Genomic DNA, 19,440 nt, shown 5'->3' with positions numbered 1-19,440 from the left:
TTTATTGGGTTATTTTACGACGCTGTATCAACATCTAGGTTAATAATAATAATAATAATAATAATAATAATAATAATAATAATAATAATAATAATAATGATTTATTTAACCTGGCAGAGTTAAGGCCATACGGCCTTCTCTAACACTCAACCAGGAGTAAAAACTGTGTTATAGAAACACTACAAATTTACAAAGTACACACAAAACTGAATAAGATAATAATAATAAAATGTAAACAACAAGTAAGAAGAAATCAGACATAATATATAACATACAGAAAGAAAGAAAAAAGCATAATAAAATGTGAACAGCAGGTCAAAAATAAATGAGGCCTACAAAGTATAAAAAAATAAGAATTATTGATAATAATAATAATAATAATAATAATAATAATAATAATAATAAATAAGAATAGTAATGATAATAATAATGATAATAATAATATTAATAATAATAATAAATAAAATAATAATAATAACAGGTCTAATAGCAATAATAATACTAATAGTAGTAACACAATAGTGCAGTACAAAGCATACAATGAATACAATATTTTTAAGTATACACAGTAAGGAAAATTATGTTTATATATAGCTCAACTTATCACATTAGAGATATACCATTATCGGAAAATATGAGAACAAAAATATAAAATAAGTTAAATATCACTAGAACATAAAAAAAAATGTGAATACGTGGAAACATGCAATACAACACTTGTCATAATAGTAAGTTAGTTTGGCAACTCGTCATAAGATAATTTTCTAACTTGGATTTGAAAGATTTCAATGTTCGGCAGCCCTTGACTTCAGGCGGCAGAGAGTTCCAGTGACGAGAGGTAGCAACAGTGAAAGATGAGGAATACAGAGATGATGTGTGAAGTGGAATTTCTAGCGTGTTATCGCGTTGTGATCGAGTATTAATATTATGATAGCGAGAGAGAGTATGAAAACGAGCGAATAAATAATAGGGGGATGAAGTGTGCATAATTCGATATAGGAGAGAAAGTGAGTGCAGATTTCTCCTCTCATGTAACCTAAGCCATGATAACTTCTCGAAAGAAGGTGAGATATGATCATAGTATCGAACATTACAAATGAAACGGACGCACGCGTTATGAACACGCTGTAGTTTCTGGGCGGAATCAATCCTGAGATCACTGAACAAAACGTCGCAATAATCGAAGTGAAGTAGAATGAGTGTCTGTACCAGCGTCTGTTTTAATTTAGATGGATATGATACAATCTTTTTAGTGAATGGAGAATAGAGAATGCCTTCTTACATGTATATTTAATATGCGTATCCCAACTAATATTAGATTCGAAATGCACTCCGAGATTTTTTACGGTAGAGCTAAACGGGATGATTGTTTTATCCTGTTTCACAGGTGGAATATTCAGGTCGTTGACTTCAGGAATTAATCTACGGTTCGCGAACAGAATAGCCTGTGATTTACATGCGTTTAGGTTAAGCCCAAATTGTTGAGACCAGGAAGAGATGGAATCAAGATCTTCATTAAGACTATTAATGCTATCATTTAGTGCATCAGGACGCGCTGAAATATACAATTGAACGTCGTCTGCATATATTTGATATCTGCAGTGCTTAAATGATTTAGAAATTCCATTTATATAAATAGAGAAGAGCAAGGGGCCTAATACTGATCCCTGAGGAACTCCTGTATCTACAGTACGCCAGGATGAGAAACGATTATTAGATATGACACGCTGCTGGCGGCCAGTAAGGTAGGAGTACATCCAGGTGATAACACTATCAGAAAGGTGTAGCGTTTCAGAAAGGTGTAGGTTATTTAGCGTCTGAATGATATGAAGGTGATAATGCCGGTGAAATGAGTCCGGGGTCCAGCACCGAAAGTTACCCAGCATTTGCTCGTATTGGGTTGAGGGAAAACCCCGGCAAAACCTCAACCAGGTAACTTGCCCCGACCGGGATTCGAACCCGGGCCACCTGGTTTCGCAGCCAGACGCGCTGACCGTTACTCCACAGGTGTGGACTGTATACAGTAGATTACAACGTCTATTATCCGTGGTAATGAAGGAGATGGGCTGAACTGTTAATCGAAAAAATCAGATAATCTGTACTATAAAATATTTCCGTAAATTTGGTGACAAATGCTTACACTTTCGTAATTCCCTCTATGATCTTGCATTGAACAAGCTAGATAGTGGATCAGAAGTTCACTGATTTAAGTCTGGTTGTTAACAAAGGGTTTTTAAGGGGCAAGGAAACTCCTTGTAATGGATGTCTGTGGAAAGATAGGAATAGTGGAGGTCTCGTGTTGTAGATTTACATATTTATACATTTTATTCTGATTTTTATTAAAGTGCATACAGTTGTTACTCGAATCTCGTATTCTGAGATGAGCCATACTTTCTCGTTCCCCAAATCCCTCAGTTATTTGCACTTTTTTATACTCAGCACAACACGATTTCCTTTGATACCCGTGTGAGACATTTTATGTTGAAGTTATACAGTATGACAACTCGAACAGTAGACCATACTGCGTAAGGATAAAGTCTTGTAATAACCATTTCTAGAAAAAATAATGTTCTGATATAATGTACAGTACTTCATATATTTCTGCAGCAAAAAAAAGTGGGAGAAAAACAGTCGGATAATCCGCCAATCGGTTAATAGGATGACAGATAATCGGGGTTCTACCACAGTCTAGTATATACAGTCACGAAGCTCAGTACGTAGGGAATATGTATCCATAGATAGTTGCTAACCACTAGGATCGCTACTATCGCCTCATTAGAGACACTGCGAAATAGTACCGGCACAGTCTATTGTTCCTAGTACCCTCAATAACTCAAGTTTCGTGACTGTATATATTAGACTGTTCTACGGTATAGACAAAGTATGGGCCACGGACCACTTCCCTTCCCCCACTCTTTCTCTTCTACTATCTCAAAGAACTTACTAATTTCTTAGATATCAAACCAGTATTATGATAATAGGGGAAAATAAATATATTGTAAGTTCACAGGGCTAACGGCATAGAAGCTGGGTACCTGGTTCTAATGAAGTGCACTGGTAGCAATCTAAAACATGGGGGCATGAGATAATTACTCTGCCTGCCATAAAAATTCACTTCAATTAATCCCCAAGGTAATATATATATATATATATATATATATATATATATATATACACATATAGACAAAGTTATCCCTATTACAGGCCTCGGAGATCCATAGGTTAACGTGAGGTTAGGCTGCTACCTTTGCAGACAGTCGGCATTAACGGCAGTAGAGATGTCAGGTTTACAGCTTACCGTCTCTACTCTCAAGGAACGCTTTGGTACTCATTTCTGTTGAAGTCTTTGTTAACGCCTTATCCGCTATGCTACCGCTATATGTATGTATGTATGTATGTATGTATGTATGTATGTATGTATGTATGTATGTATGTATGTATGTATGTATGAACTTCACAAACTATTCTCTAGCCAGAACAGTTTCGATACTCAATTTGATGAGGCTGAGTTCATTAATCGGTTATTTAACGACGCTGTATCAACTACCAAGTTATTTAACGTCGATGAAATATTTGATAGTGAGATAGTATCTGGCGAAATTAGACCAAGATTCGCAATTGATTACCTGACATTTGTCTTACAATAACTGATTTACTAAAGATGTTATTAATTGGTCCAACAGAATAATATCTGTTATAGTGACAATATTTGAGGAGAAAAATTCGCTCCGGCGCCGGGGATCGAACCCGGGTTCTTGGTTCTACGTACCAAGCGCTCTGACCACTGAGCTACGCCGAATTCAATCCACAGCACCGGATCGAACCTTCCTCCTAACATTGTACGGGTTCGATCCCCGGCGCCGGAGCGAATTTTTCTCCTCAATTATTAATTACAATAACTGGCTAAAATCCCGAAAACAAACAAGGTAAAGAACTGAAGCGGGAATCGAACCCACCTATGCCCGAGAGCGACTTCGAATCAGGATACCGCACCAACCGCCTTCGCTACGTCGCACAGTGGGCTAAATGAGCATTCTATGGCGCCAAAAATACTATTTTTCACCTTCGATAACATATGACTTGATTATCATAATATGTTGTTATAAAACCAGGCTATCATAAAAGTCTATAGAAACCGCCCTATTTCTCTGTCTGTGTTCATTCTGTCCAAGCAAAGTGCGATAATGTTTTACTGTGAATCACGCGCGGCCCAGTTGCTTCTAAACAGGAGTGCTTCTTCGCTGAGTTACGCAGTTTTATGTCGATATTTTTGGATAACTTATTATTAAAAATTAAGATGGATGTACGTATTTTCTATTTCTGAAATCAGATATACGATAACTATGTTATATTTACAGTATACATAAAGCCCTTAAAGGCTTGATTTTTCTGAACCGACGCATGCGAGTTGCGAGGTGCGAGGCCCGCATCGCACAAATCCGAACCAGACGAAAGATAGTGATAGACCTCGCACCTCGTAGTTATAGAAACCACTCACTATCTTTCGTCTAGTCTCGTACCTCGTAGTTATAGAAACCACTCACTATCTTTCGTTAGTCTCGTACCTCGTAGTTATAGAAACCACTCACTATCTTTCGTCTAGTCTCGCACCTCGTAGTTATAGAAACCACTCACTATCTTTCGTCTAGTCTCGTACCTCGTAGTTATAGAAACCACTCACTATCTTTCGTCTAGTCTCGCACCTCGTAGTTATAGAAACCACTCACTATCTTTCGCGTAGTCTCGTACCTCGTAGTTATAGAAACCACTCACTATCTTTCGCCTAGTCTCGTACCTCGTAGTTATAGAAACCACTCACTATCTTTCGTCTAGTCTCGTACCTCGTAGTTATAGAAACCACTCACTATCTTTCGTCTAGTCTCGTACCTCGTAGTTATAGAAACCACTCACTATCTTTCGCCTAGTCTCGTACCTCGTAGTTATAGAAACCACTCACTATCTTTCGTCTAGTCTCGCACCTCGTAGTTATAGAAACCACTCACTATCTTTCGTCTCGTCTCGTACCTCGTAGTTATAGAAACCACTCACTATCTTTCGTCTAGTCTCGCACCTCGTAGTTATAGAAACCACTCACTATCTTTCGTCTAGTCTCGCACCTCGTAGTTATAGAAACCACTCACTATCGTTCGTCTAGTCTCGTACCTCGTAGTTATAGAAACCACTCACTATCTTTCGCGTAGTCTCGTACCTCGTAGTTATAGAAACCACTCACTATCTTTCGTCTAGTCTCGTACCTCGTAGTTATAGAAACCACTCACTATCTTTCGTCTAGTCTCGCACCTCGTAGTTATAGAAACCACTCACTATCTTTCGCCTAGTCTCGTACCTCGTAGTTATAGAAACCACTCACTATCTTTCGTCTAGTCTCGTACCTCGTAGTTATAGAAACCACTCACTATCTTTCGCCTAGTCTCGTACCTCGTAGTTATAGAAACCACTCACTATCTTTCGCCTAGTCTCGTACCTCGTAGTTATAGAAACCACTCACTATCTTTCGCCTAGTCTCGTACCTCGTAGTTATAGAAACCACTCACTATCTTTCGCGTAGTCCGGATTTGTGCGATGCGGGCCTCGCACTTCGCAACTCGCATGCGTCGGTTCAGAAAAACCAAGGCTTGACGGTAGCCTTTAAAACGCATATTTTCGAGGTACTCCAAATTTTAACTCGAGTTATAAAAAAAATGTGCAATTGTAAGCATTCCTACCAAGCTATTTTGATTATTATAATGATTCATGTAATTGGTGATATAGATTTCATTCACGTCTGTTGAAGGCCTTCAGAGATATTTAATAATTTTTTTTAGGCGGTGTGTCTAAGGTAACGCTCATGGAGTGTTTAAACTATAGAAAGATTCAGGCAAAGTACAGTCCTCAACACGACATAATATACAACGAAAGCTCTATACTCAATACCAGAAAAAGTTCCCTAACCTCTCCCAGGTCTTCGAGGTCATCAAAAGTAAGGTTAAATTTTATCTTTTGAATTTTTTTACTAAGTTTGAAAAGGGGGTGGTGTAAAAATTAACAGAACAGTAACAAACTAATTGAAAATGATTTAGCACACATTGGTTTCAACAGTGCATTACACTTCAAATTCGGTCCACTGATGTTCCAAAATTTCGACCCAGTATAAGTAGAGATCGACACCACAAATCCCTCACGCATCTTCGAAGAGGAGTAGGCAGAGAAAAACAGAAAAACTCTTGAAGGAACATATTACTGAGGAACTAAGATATGCCACTCAAATTGCTTTAAGATAGAAAGGGAAATTGATACTTTTGAAGTGTTAAAAAAATATAACAGACACCAACCAAAACCCGCTCAAAAAATAAAACAAGCTCATGAGTCGTCCAGAATTTCAACACTAGCTATTGTGATTGAAAACAAATAACCAAACGTCAATAAATTTGTCAATTAGGAAGGAATGAAAATAATATATATCGACTTGTATGACTGGTATTACATGCCAATAAGTGTACTTAAATTGCTACCGGTAGTACATGGGACAGATGTGATAAAATTCTTTCTTGTTGCAACAAGTAAAATATCGGAAGAGGCAAGGAATCGGCGTAGGAATAAAGACAATAGGAAATTCAGAAAATCATAATCTAGAAAAAATTCACGAATTGCTACAAATGAAGATTTACTTCACAGCCTTTTTTGTATCGTTTGATCCTAAAGTTCAAGCTCTCTTTGCAATTTGAAGAACATGAGGTAGAAAGAAAAGATAGTGACAAGGAGACGAAAACGAAGAAGATATAATGGAAAGGAGTAAAGGACCTATTTATTCTTGGGGACAGTAAGGAAGTATAATGCAGCTGAATAGACTGAAAAGGTTGTTTCGTAAACAATAAGTTCCGTATTAATTCATTTCACATTTTCGCGATTCCAATTTTTATATTTTATGCAGTAAAGTAGCCATCTTTATTGAAAATGCTACTGTATCTGCTCCCAATATACATGACTGCAGTAGACACTAAAATATGGAGAGATGCCCTTGTAATGTGAAAATAAAATAGAGTTACCTCTTACTCTTCCTGTATCAAAGAAGTTAGTGCCGGTACTTAAAATCAGTATATTAATACGAATTATTATTATTATTATTATTATTATTATTATTATTATTATTATTATTATTATTACTTACAAACATGGCTTTTAAGGAACCCAAAGGTTCATTGCCGCCCTCACATAAGCCCGCCATCGATCCCTATCCTGTGCAAGATTAATCCAGTCTCTATCATCATATCCCACCCCCTTCAAATCCATTTTAATATTATCCTCCCATCTACGTTATTATTATTATTATTATTATTATTATTATTATTATTATTATTATTATTATTATTATTATTGATCTCAAATTCAATGAATCTGATTTTGATTTTATGTTAGGAGGTGTTTTTCTTAAATATCTGAAGTAAAATTTTGAACACTAAAGGAGACACAATAATTAGTTAGAAAAGAAGAAACTCTTAAAACAGACATCGAAAATCGAACCCATAATCTCTTTATTATAAAGCTACCAGTACACTGGAGAGTTGTTGACTAAAGTTGATTTGTCCTTTAAATAAATAACTTATTCTAGCTAAGTGCCATTGCAGGAAACTTTTTTATTTTTGGCGGGATAAAAATGTTCTCTTAGCCCTCTATGCGTCGGTGACTGTCTATGAGACTGAGTGCTTGAAGCTAGCCTGCCACACTTCTGAGTGAGAAAGCCAACTAGGCTTCATGATTATTACCTTAGCTTTGTGTAAATTACTCGTATACAGAGGAATTCAGATACACTGGAGAACAAGTTCGCTGGCTCTTGAAGTACGTGGTGGTTTCAGGAACGGGACATACAACGTCCCGTTTTTACGCGGCCCAACGGGATGTTTCACCAGTAAGAAAAGGCGATCCCGTTAAGAACGAACTGATCCGTCACATCAATGTTGCAGACCGCGCTTGTTTGATCGATTACAACAAATAACACGATGACTCTCAGAGAAATTAAACTGTTTAAAAATTCGGTTTCAGCAATAGATGCGAAAAATTGAGTACCTTTGTTATTTTCTCTTACAAACATTGCGTATGTAATTCTCATCGTCAGTACCACTGAATACGGTCGATCCTTCAGGTTTTCCCTCGGGTAACCAGGTACCTATTATTGAATTATCATTAAGCTGTCCTTGTATTCGCAATGAAACAAAAGGAGGATTGTAATGACACCTGCCAACTACTTTTACTCTGCCTGATTTTGGAGATAATTTCACTGACTTATAAAGTGGTATTGAAATGTGATAGGGATTGTACAACAACATGAAGTAAGTGTGTCTTCTGAGTCATGGATTTTATTTAATTAAAAATAGCACTGAGGTATAATGAAAGGGTTGTATCGAAAACAACGAGATTCTTGTAAAAATCGCTAGCAATATTGTTTGGTATGTACCGGTATTTCTCCAACATTTCTTTGTCTTTTTCTTCTTTAACAAGATTTCGGTACTGATTTTCCCCGTTCCGAAGCAACGTTTTAGAAGCACTTTTTCATTTTGCGTGAAATTTAAACAAATTCATTAGTAATCACAATTATAAATAGCCTACTTCTGTGAATGTAATGCTCGGAAAATTGCACAGCGGAAAGAAGTGTGTATCTTTTGTTAACTTTCGACTCACATGCTTTTCTGGTTAACTTTCGAATAACAACAGCTATTTTCCGGTTTAAAATGAAAGGTTTTCTTTCAGATTGTTTGTAATATTACGCTACATGTTTGTTGGGAAAATAGGTCCAATGTTCATTATTCATTGAATAGTACTATCTCGGATAAACTGATAAGAAACAGTGCGTTTGCGTACACAAAACTGTGAAAACTTAATCAAGAAATTAAACTTTTCTATGAAAATATTTTTGAATTATTACACATTTGTTTAAATAAATCCGAAATCTTTTAAACGGATAACTGTACGTAACGTCCGCATCAGGACTTAAGACAATTTTTTTTAAATGCGAGTTGGATCCGTATTTCAATATAGCCTCCCGAGTCCTGAGACATTTGTTGTTTTATTTTTAAACTTCAATTCCATTTCAACACTTCAAAAAAGTCACTGAAATGAGGAAAAATGATGAAAAAATTCTGTACGTTACAGTTAGGGCACAAATGCAGGTATATTATACTATACGTCGGGTCTCTGCACATCTTATTTCATAATAATGTATGAAGTATAGTATAATATACTGGAGGTTAGAACTCAAGAGGTTAAGCAGGCCTATAGGCCTACGTACGTATTTTTTTGTTCATTTACGGTCTTATTCAGCCAAACGACTTTTACAGTAACATTTAACAGCTCGTTATCAAAATAGTCTAAAAAACCCCGTTTCAACTGTTTTTAAGAAAATCTCCATTCTATGATATTTTTTCCAAAATGAATTCAAATAATTGCCGTTCGTATTCGAACAAGACATTATTATTATTATTATTATTATTATTATTATTATTATTATTATTATTATTATTATTAGGCGGGGAGCGTGGTGACGTCGCAGTTAAGGAATTGTGCTGCAATTCGGAAAGTCGCAAGTTCGATTCCCGATGGAGTTATAATTTTCTGTAATCTATCCGGCCGTACCATGACTCAGCCTCTAACAGAAAAGAGGACCAGGGATATTTTTTCCATGGGTGTAAACGCGGCAAGCACTAATATCCCTGCTGCTACTAATGCCGATTTCCTATAAAGTTGGAAACCTTAATATCCCATTGAAAGATCGGAACTTTAATCACATGCTACCCATGGCCTGCAGTAGGCTAACAAAACACTGAGTTTAGAAATTCAGGTGAGATTCAAAATCGTAAACATTAGCCACATTGACCTTTTTTTAAAAAATAGTAAAAAAAATTGGCCACAATTTTTTTATTTTATATTTAAAAAAAGAAAAAAGAAAAAAAAAAAAAAAAGGAATTTAGTGCTAAAATTGGATGATTTTAAAACTGCACATCTTTCATATACTTCTGCCATAAACTAACTCTGAAGTGTTATATATGGACAAATTCCTAGTGTTAGCAGATAACTGAGTAATTAAATGGATAAAAAAAACATGAAAGCGTGCCAAAACCTACTTTCGCGGTATTTTGGAATGTGTATCTTCGACAAGATTTTAAAGTAGTACATTTCTATATTACAGTACATTTTGTATACTTAGAAGAAAAAACTGGTGTAAACAATAAAAGTAATTTTATGCTTGTCCTAAATGAAACATTTTTCTAATTTATTGAATAAACAATTACGGTAGGTAGCGAAATCCGGTTCCGTGAACTAGCTATAACGGCAGAAGTTCATCGCGCTAACCAGAAGATATCACCGTACTCGTTGGATGATCGTTCACCTCGGCTGAGGCAAAGCGGATGGGAGGTTAGCAGTCGGCTGAACGGCCTTGGCTATCTATAGGCTGTTGCACTTAGGATTAATTGAACTGGATCAACAACAGTCAAATATAGGAAGCTTCGAATATCGTCATGTTAGACATTGTTTTTAAATAACTTCAATTTTTAGTTTCTGTGAATTACATTTTCGTTGTATGTGATGCAAATGAAAACAGCCATAGAACATTATGTTATTTTCTCATCAATGAAATCGAGGTTGGATCTTCGGTAGATGCTGTAAGATTTGTAGCGAATCTTTACCAACTATTAAATATTCAAGATCTGAATAAGCGTGCCAATTTTAGTTATACATAAAAAGGAAAATATCGAGCCCTACGTGAGAAAGAGGAGCCACAAGAGTGCAATACCATGGTTCGTCCCAGGAATCTGTGGAGTAACTTCGCGCACGTGGGGGCGGAGTCTATCTGTGCCCGAATGTATTGCGGGCAGCATCAACTCGAGGCCGCAAAGGGGTAAGATGCCCGTGGTAGAAGGTAGAGTAGCCTAGAGTTCAGATAGAAATTATCCCCTCCTGCAAGCGATTGCTTGCTTCGTTCAACCAATGCCTCCCACCAGAGCGGTCATTGGCCCTAGTCCTCCCACATACCACTTGCGCAGAGGTCTTGTTTCGTCTTTCTACTCCACAGATTCCTGGGACAGATCACAGTTGCAAATGTTGAACTACCTAGTCTGACAATAGTCAAGGATGATGATAACGACGACGAAGACGATAGCGGTCCATTAATTTGTATCTTGATCTAGCTACATTATCGTTCCGTTTTACTTTGACATTTATCACGCTTATTTTCCTTTTCTTTACTATGACAGTACCGACTCTGGAATGTGGTAGAAAATAGACGAACAAGAAGTCTATGGATCACGTTTTCTCAGAATCCTTAGGTTCTCCTGACATAATCTTTTCTCAACTTCTACATTATTTTTAAACGATCTCATCTTTTCTGAATATTGGTTTTTATTAAGTTATTCTTCAAGGTAAGAAAGTACTGCTAATCTCGATAATTAATTTTATGAAGTTTGGGTCCTCGTTACTAAAAACTGTTACAGAAAATGTTTTTACAATTTTTATTTTTAATAATATCTACTATAAACTGTAGAGTGTCTTCAACAGTGGAAAATTCTCCTCAAAATATGTGACTGATTCTCAGTCAATAAATTACCGGTAGTATTAAATTGTAACCAAACTAACATAGTTCAATTTAAATTCTATCAAAATTCAAACTCGCAAATTTCAAGCGCAATGATTAACAATAGGTCCCTAATAGAAACAATAACCAAATTTCTTGGCTTAAAATCGATGTGTTAAATTGGAAAAATCATATTAAAGAAATTACCCTCAAACTAAATTCAGCAAGTTTTGCTATTAGATCTATGCAAACGATAATAAATGCCAATACCTTAAAAACAATCTACTTTGCATAATTCCACTCGGTAATGAGTTTTTGAATAATATTCTGAGGAAATTCCACAGATAGTAACAGTATATTTCTACTACAAAAAAGTGATTAGAATAACAGTAGGTGCCAAATCTAGGAAATTGTGTAGTATTATTTAAAAAAACTACAAATATTGGCCATGGCTTGTCAGTATATTTTTTCATTAATAATTTTCCTCGTATGTAATCGTGAAAACTTTGTAACAAATTCAACAGTTCATAGCATAAATACGCGTCAAAAAATGACTTTCATACTCCATCGCAAGTCTATCGTGCTATCAGAAAGGAGTGCATTATATGGCAGTAAAAATTTTTAATAGCCTCTCTATGAATATAAAAATTGAAACTCAAAACATAAGATTATTTAGGGTCAAATTAAAGAAGTGCCTCATTTCTCACGCCTTCTGTTCTGTACGTGAATTCATGACATTCAACAACGCTTCATGAAATTGTTACTAAAACTTTGTGTTGTACTAGTAACTATATTGTAAATCTCTTCTGTATATATTTCATCTAGACTGTGACTATAAATTAAGACTTTATAGTAGTAGTGAGTGTTTTGACTTGTTCTATATTCTAGCAATGTACGAATAACATGGAATGTTAATAAATACAATACAATACAACAAGTATTGACATATAGGGGAGAGCGGGTAGTATCGGACAGTGAGTTTCTTTCATCTACCACACGATGATAGTACCTGATTGACATGGTTACGTTTCTGTGATGTCGTATAGAGAAACGTAACCATGTCATTCAGGTACTACCATATGGTGGTAGATGAAAGAAACGCACTGTCCGATACTACCCGATGTCCGATACTACCCGACTCTCCCCTATTTTTAATATAAAAACATAAAACCAAGAGAAAATTATTTCGATGCATTTTTTCCAAAAACTGTTCATCCGAAATAAATGAAAATATTTGTGTACATTAACCAGATCCAAAAGACTAAAAACATATATGGATTTTGCTGTGACATTCTTGAAAATATATATATATATATATATATATATATATATATATATATATATTACTATTAAATTTTAGCCAAAAAATTGTGGAATTAAAAAAAACTCAAAACCTGTCAACATTTTTCAGTTTGTAGTAGGTATTATTAAAGATTAAGAATGTGCAAAATCTTGTTAAATATCGGTAACAGTTTTTGAGTAACGTGCACCCAAACTTCATGAAATTAACATTTTCGAGATAGGCAGTATCGATACTTTCTTACCTTAAGTTTGTCTACATCTTTATCTAAATATTAGTTTTAAAGAGTCTTCAAATAAATGATAGTAAACAAAAACAATTAACAATTCTTCTGGTCATGCGCAATAAATATAGCAGATAGAAATGCCATGATTAATAATAAATTGCGATAGAATACTTAAATTTCCTAATTTTGTATTTATGTCAGCGTTTATTTTTTACAGTATCACGATCTTTTATTTTATTATAAACATATAAACTTAAACTACTGACTGTGTATAGTCTATACAACGCACATGCGCAATAAATCTATACCTATACATTGTTGAAATTCGTTAATCAAACGCGTTTAGCGAGAGTCATACGTGACAGAAACTCACCCTTGCTGGAACTGAGACCAGAATTCATGCCCGTCGAAGAGGGATGCCGCTCTCTTGAAAGGGTTGTAGGAGAAGAATCCCTCCGTGGAAGGGAGGAAGACTACTGCGATAATGAAAACGGTGAGGATCACCATCTTGTCGTGCCTTGCCATCTTGAATGGCTTAAAGTGTCTGGTGTTAAAACTAGCAACAATAAATTGCAACCGTAGTATACGCGCTCACTGATAGTTCCGATACGAGTAAACTGGGTGCTGCAGGGAATGCAACTTATATGACGTTGGCGCTGGCTACAGCAGAGCCGCCTAGCAGAGATGCCTGCTACCATGACCTGACACTCCATCCCCCACTTCCCGCTCCAGAAGTTTCCGGGCGGTCACGGCGTGAAACATTGCCAGCAGCCGACCGTAATAACTAGACTATGCAACAAGGACCTTCAGCTTGGGTTCACAGGCACGAGGAAGATGCTCAAACCCGGGAACGACCTTCAGACTGGTCTAGCTTCACGCGTCAGTCGTCGACAAGTGTGTTGTTAAAGACGCCGATGATGATTAATAATAATAATAATAATAATAATAATAATAATAATAATAATAATAATCATCAGGGAAAGGATTTATATGTAAATACATATTTACTTATAAAGCTAATATAATTTATATTTTGCATTATCTTTATGTTTCACAATGTGTAGGGTTGAAAAATCCTACTTTTATTTTCCATATTTTTCCATATTTTAGAGTTTAGTACATATTTTCGTTAATTTCCATATATTTTCCATATTTCATATAAAACAGTCCATATTATATTAGGTTTAACAATAAAACAAAACAAAATTCCATTAACTTTTAAAAATACATTTCAACAATAGAGATTTAAACACATGTTCAGTAATCCCTTTAACATCAGAGTTATTTGAAAATTAGCAGTCCTATCAACAATGGGAAAGTAAGTTACAAAACTGTATTAATTTAATTTAAAATTTTTAACAGACTTCAGTTGTGCAGCTCAACAGTTAAATGCCAGTCAGAGTACACATAGGTTCAGTTTTGTAAATCATACTATAAAGACGGTAAATATGCCAAAAGTACGTCATTCAGTCAATTTAAAATCAAAACTAACAAGTTACATTTCAGAATTTAAAGAAGATGGTTTATCAACTGACAATAAAATATTATTTTGTAATTTGTGTCAGTGTGCAGTATCATCTACACAAAAGTTCCTGGTGCAACAACACATTACAACTAGTAAACATCAGGCCAACAAACAACTAAATTCCAAGCAGAGACAATTGTTTTTAACACAACCAACAACATCGAATGTAAGATCTGAGTTTAACATCGACCTGTGCCGTTCTCTCATCTCTGCTGATATTCCTCTCTACAAACTAAAGAATAAGGTCTTCAGGGAATTCCTTGAAAAATATACTCAACATACAATCCCGGATGAGTCAACACTTAGGAAGACGTATGCTCCATCCATCTACGATGAGACAATACAGAAGATAAGAGATGAAATTAAAGATAGTTCAATTTGGGTTTCCATTGATGAGACTCCCGACAAAGAAGGTAGACTTGTTGGTAATGTAGTTATCGGTTTGTTAAGTGAACAATATTCTGAACGAATTCTTTTACATTGTGATGTTCTAGAAAAGTGCAATAACAAAACTATAGTTAAACTGTTCAACGAAGCTATGGGTATCCTGTGGCCAAAGGGTATTATGTACGATAATGTGTTATTCTTTATTAGCGATGCTGCCCCTTATATGGTCAAAGCTGGACAAGCATTATCTGTTGTATATCCTAAATTGACTCATTTTACTTGTGTGGCGCATGCATTTCATCGTGTGGCAGAAGTGGTCAGAGACAATTTCCCTAAAGTAGATTTGTTGATTTCATCAGTGAAAAAAGTATTTCTCAAAGCTCCCAGTAGAGTTAACGTGTTGAAAGAAATGTACCCTGAAATTCCATTGCCACCAAAGCCAATTTTAACTAGATGGGGTACATGGCTAGAAGCAGTTGAATATTATGCCGAACATATAGACTCTATTAACAATGTTCTCCTTGCATTGGACTCTGAAGATGCAGTCTCAATTGATACTGCGAAAACAGTTACCTGTGACATAAGTGTGAAGAATGACTTAGCTCACATTCAGCATACATTTTCATGCATCATAAAAACGCTCAAAAGTCTCCAAAATAGGCACCTTTCACTATCTGAAAGTTTTGAAATTATAAATAGTACTGTGGAACAACTGAATCGTGGTAGAGGTAAAGTTGCAGATGCAGTAAGAGCTAAGGTGGACACTGTACTTTCAAAAAACCCTGGATATGAAGAACTACAAAAGGTTGTTGCTGTGATGAGTGGTGAATCAACAGTGAAGATTAACTTGGACTTATCCCCAGCAGACATTGTGAAATTGAATTATGTACCAGTTACTTCTTGTGACGTCGAACGCTCTTTTAGTCAGTATAAATCTATCCTCAGAGACAATAGAAGAAGATTCACTTTTCAGCACTTGAAAGAAATGTTTGTAACCTATTGTTATGGTAACAGACAATAAAAATTGTGTTTTGTTGAAACTACATTGGAAGATAAGGTACGTCCATTATATTTTTTGTTTAGTTTGATTAAAATGTACCAATATTTAACGTACATAGTCATTTTTTTATAATTTTAAGTCCATATTTAATTCCATATTTTGGTAAAAATCCATATTTAATTCCATATTTTGGTAAAAATAACTACATATATATTTACATATTTCATATATTTTTAGTCCATATAAATCCGTTCCCTGATAATCATCATCATCATCATCATCTAGTTGTTATGGTATCACTGTCCAAAGCATTTTCCTAGGTCTTCTTTAACTCCTCCTTCCTCTTGGGACGTAGTTCTTCAAAATTTTGGGTAGCCTGTTTCTTGCCATTCTGTGTACGTGTTGAAATCATTTTGTTTTATAATTTTCAATTTTTCCTAATACTGGAACGATTTTTAATTCCTTTGCAATCTCTGTTTTGTAGTCCATCCAAGTGTAACCTGCTGTTTATCTCGTGTATTTCGCATGTATAATAATAATAATAATAATAATAATAATAATAATAATAATAATAATAATAATACTTACTTACTTACAAATGGCTTTTAAGGAACCCGGAGGTTCATTGCCGCCCTCACATAAGCCCGCCATCGGTCCCTATCCTGTGCAAGATTAATCCAGTCTCTATCATCATATCCCACCTCCCTAAAATCCATTTTAATATTATCCTCCCATCTACGTCTCGGCCTCCCTAAAGGTCTTTTTCCCTCCGGCCTCCCAACTAACACTGTATATGCATTTCTGGATTCGCCCATACGTGCTACATGCCCTGCCTATCTCAAACGTCTGGATTTAATGTTCCTAATTATGTCAGGTGAAGAATAGTAATAATAATGATAATAATAATAGATTCCCGGACATTTTCTCGAATCTGCATTCCCGAACTTCCATTTTCCCGAATCCACATTCCCTACATATTTTCCCGATTTCTTTGATTTCCATTTTCCCGAATACAAAATTCCCGGATCCACATTCTCTATTTCATTAATTTCCATTTTATCTATAATACAGTTGTGTATATTACCACACAAATGTGTTTTATATAATTATGGTATAATTAATTACACCTTCTCTTTACGAAGTGAAATAATGTCCAAGTGTCCTCAGGTAATCGAGGTGTCTGTTATCGGCTGATAGGTGTGATAATTCGTATTCGTGTTTGAAAGTTGTAGCCACTCTCTCTGCGGCTGGCCCTTTCAGTACTTGCAGGTTATTAGGCGGTCCACAAGTAATCGCCCGCGCAGAACATTCTTTGGAACGTACTTCAGGACAATCCCAGTACTATATATTTTTTCTCCAGCCGCACTCTTGCTCTTCTAAAACACGTAACTTCCAGCAAAAGCTGTTTACCTCCTAGCGCTGAAGTTATCTGCCATGTTTCTCACCATAAATTTAATAAATTTGTTTGCCTAAACGCAGTTTTGTTATTTATTTATTTATTTATTTATTCATTTATTTATTTATTTATTTTGTTCCCTGGCAACATGTAGTGATTGTCAGTTCATGTCTTTTACTGTTCGGGAATTTCCCGTATAATACATTCGAGAAACGGAATAGTAAATGAAATTCGGGACTGTAGCTTTGGGAAAATCGATTCGGGAAAAGGTAGCTTCGGAAAAACGTCCATTCGGGATGCGAATTCGGAAAATTGGGTGGGAACGATAATAATAATAATAATAATAATAATAATAATAATAATAATAATAATAATAATGCTTCCTAATGGAAAAGTATTCAATTCTCTTGAAAATAAACGATAAAATAAGAATTCGGGTTTCTCAGTCGTGTTGACACCTACAGAGCTACTTCTAGTTCTATCATCAGGATTGTATCACAAAAGACGTGAGAGGTCGATACTCTGTTGGGTCCAATGGCCTAACTAGCCCGAACAACTGGTCTCTGGCAGACTGATAAAAATATCGATGGCTGAGAACCAGACTGTTCCAAGTCCAACTTTTTATAACAAAGAAATCTGTATTTCATTGTGTTCCAGTTCTTGTCTGCATATATGAATCGAAAAAAATTGTAAATATTCCTATCCATAAGGTTGCTATGAAGCTATTCCAAATTGTTTCATGAACCTTTAAATGTCAGGAGCTCAAAATAGCTCTCCTGAATATATATATATATATATATATATATATATATATATATATATATATATTAAAATGGACTTGGAACAGTCTGATTCTGGGCCATCGATATATAGAGATTATAATCGCATGAAAACCTTACAGACGATTCTGAAGAAAATAAACAGCTCAATATAAAAATCTGATTTTTTATTTTATTGTTTTCGCTTTAAATATCGTCTTGCTCAATTGTCAATGAAAGATAGAAAATGTCTCAAAGACGAATACTTCAAAAGTACAGATAATAGCTCTATAATAATAATAATAATAATAATAATAATAATAATAATAATAATAATAATAATAATAATTAATTTTAGCTCAATTTGCTGGTCCGATACGAATCCATATAATGTGGCGAAAGATACATTAAAAGTGCACGCTAGTAAAGACAAGCATCTTCACATGGAGAGAAAGTGATTAGATTGTGACTGAATGATGATTATTCATGTATCATCATCATCATCATCATCATCATATTCATAGATAGGATTTAGGGTCTCTGCCCGTTCCAGCGAAGTCATTAATGGGTTCTTTCTAAGACTACGGCAGAGGTCATCAGCACATGCACCCTCGGGCTAGCGTCTCTTACCCGCGGATAAGGGACTTCACTGTGGTGCATCTGTGGCTGCTGGCGGGTATTCTCTGCCCCTCTTCCTGCTGCACGACGGGGCATATTACGAGGCACTGCTTACCCTTTACCCATTTCAGAGAGTGCTGACGATCACTGCTCTACGGTGTCGTCCACCGTCTCTGTTTATGCAGAGTGCAAGGGGTATACGTTTAAATATTTTGATATTTGTTTAAGAAAAATACATGTAAAACAATGCTCTATCAACTTTTTAATTTGCTTGTGTAGTTTTCCCGTAAACATGTCACGTAATTTGTGGTCTACGTAATTTGTGGTCTATGATAGAGTTGTGCACAACCGGTTACGAAAAATAGAAATGATAGGCCTTGAGACGGTTCCTCGTATAGGATAAGGAGGTTTTGATTAGATTAGTATTTCGTGTTAATATTCTCATGGATAGTAAGAAGCATGGACGTGTAAGTTTCAGAATGTGAGACGGAAGTAACAGGTGGGCAGGAAGACCGAAGCCAAGCTAGGCGGACAGGAAACATGTGTCCAGGCGTGGAGTTGACTGATGAGGGAATGTATGGACTTTGCCTGCGGGTGGTCAGTAAGATGACGCCAAGCCAGGTTCCAAAAGAGATGATCTGGTATATGTCAGAGAATTGTCAGGACG

General features: G+C 35.7%; 1 protein-coding gene and 1 non-coding gene across 2 annotated transcripts in view; both read right to left on the bottom strand.

Annotated features, from left to right (window-relative positions):
* LOC138703437 (transforming growth factor-beta-induced protein ig-h3-like) overlaps positions 1 to 13,714 on the bottom strand; it is a 217,332-nt gene extending 203,618 nt beyond the window's left edge. The window contains exon 1 of the mRNA XM_069831297.1: positions 13,463 to 13,714. Coding sequence (XP_069687398.1) covers positions 13,463 to 13,614 — 152 coding nt within the window. The 5' untranslated portion in view covers positions 13,615 to 13,714. The remainder of the gene's footprint in view (positions 1 to 13,462) is intronic.
* TRNAT-CGU (transfer RNA threonine (anticodon CGU)) lies at positions 3,727 to 3,799 on the bottom strand. Its single transcript has one exon. It is a non-coding gene; the product is annotated as a tRNA-Thr (tRNA).
* Positions 13,715 to 19,440: the final 5,726 nt, after the last annotated feature.

The sequence above is a fragment of the Periplaneta americana genome, chromosome 7 (genome assembly GCF_040183065.1).
Source record: "Periplaneta americana isolate PAMFEO1 chromosome 7, P.americana_PAMFEO1_priV1, whole genome shotgun sequence".
NCBI classification, from domain to species: Eukaryota; Metazoa; Arthropoda; class Insecta; order Blattodea; family Blattidae; genus Periplaneta; species Periplaneta americana.
The sequence above is the reverse complement of the archived record's forward strand: the minus strand, read 5'-3'. Positions and strand labels throughout refer to the sequence as shown.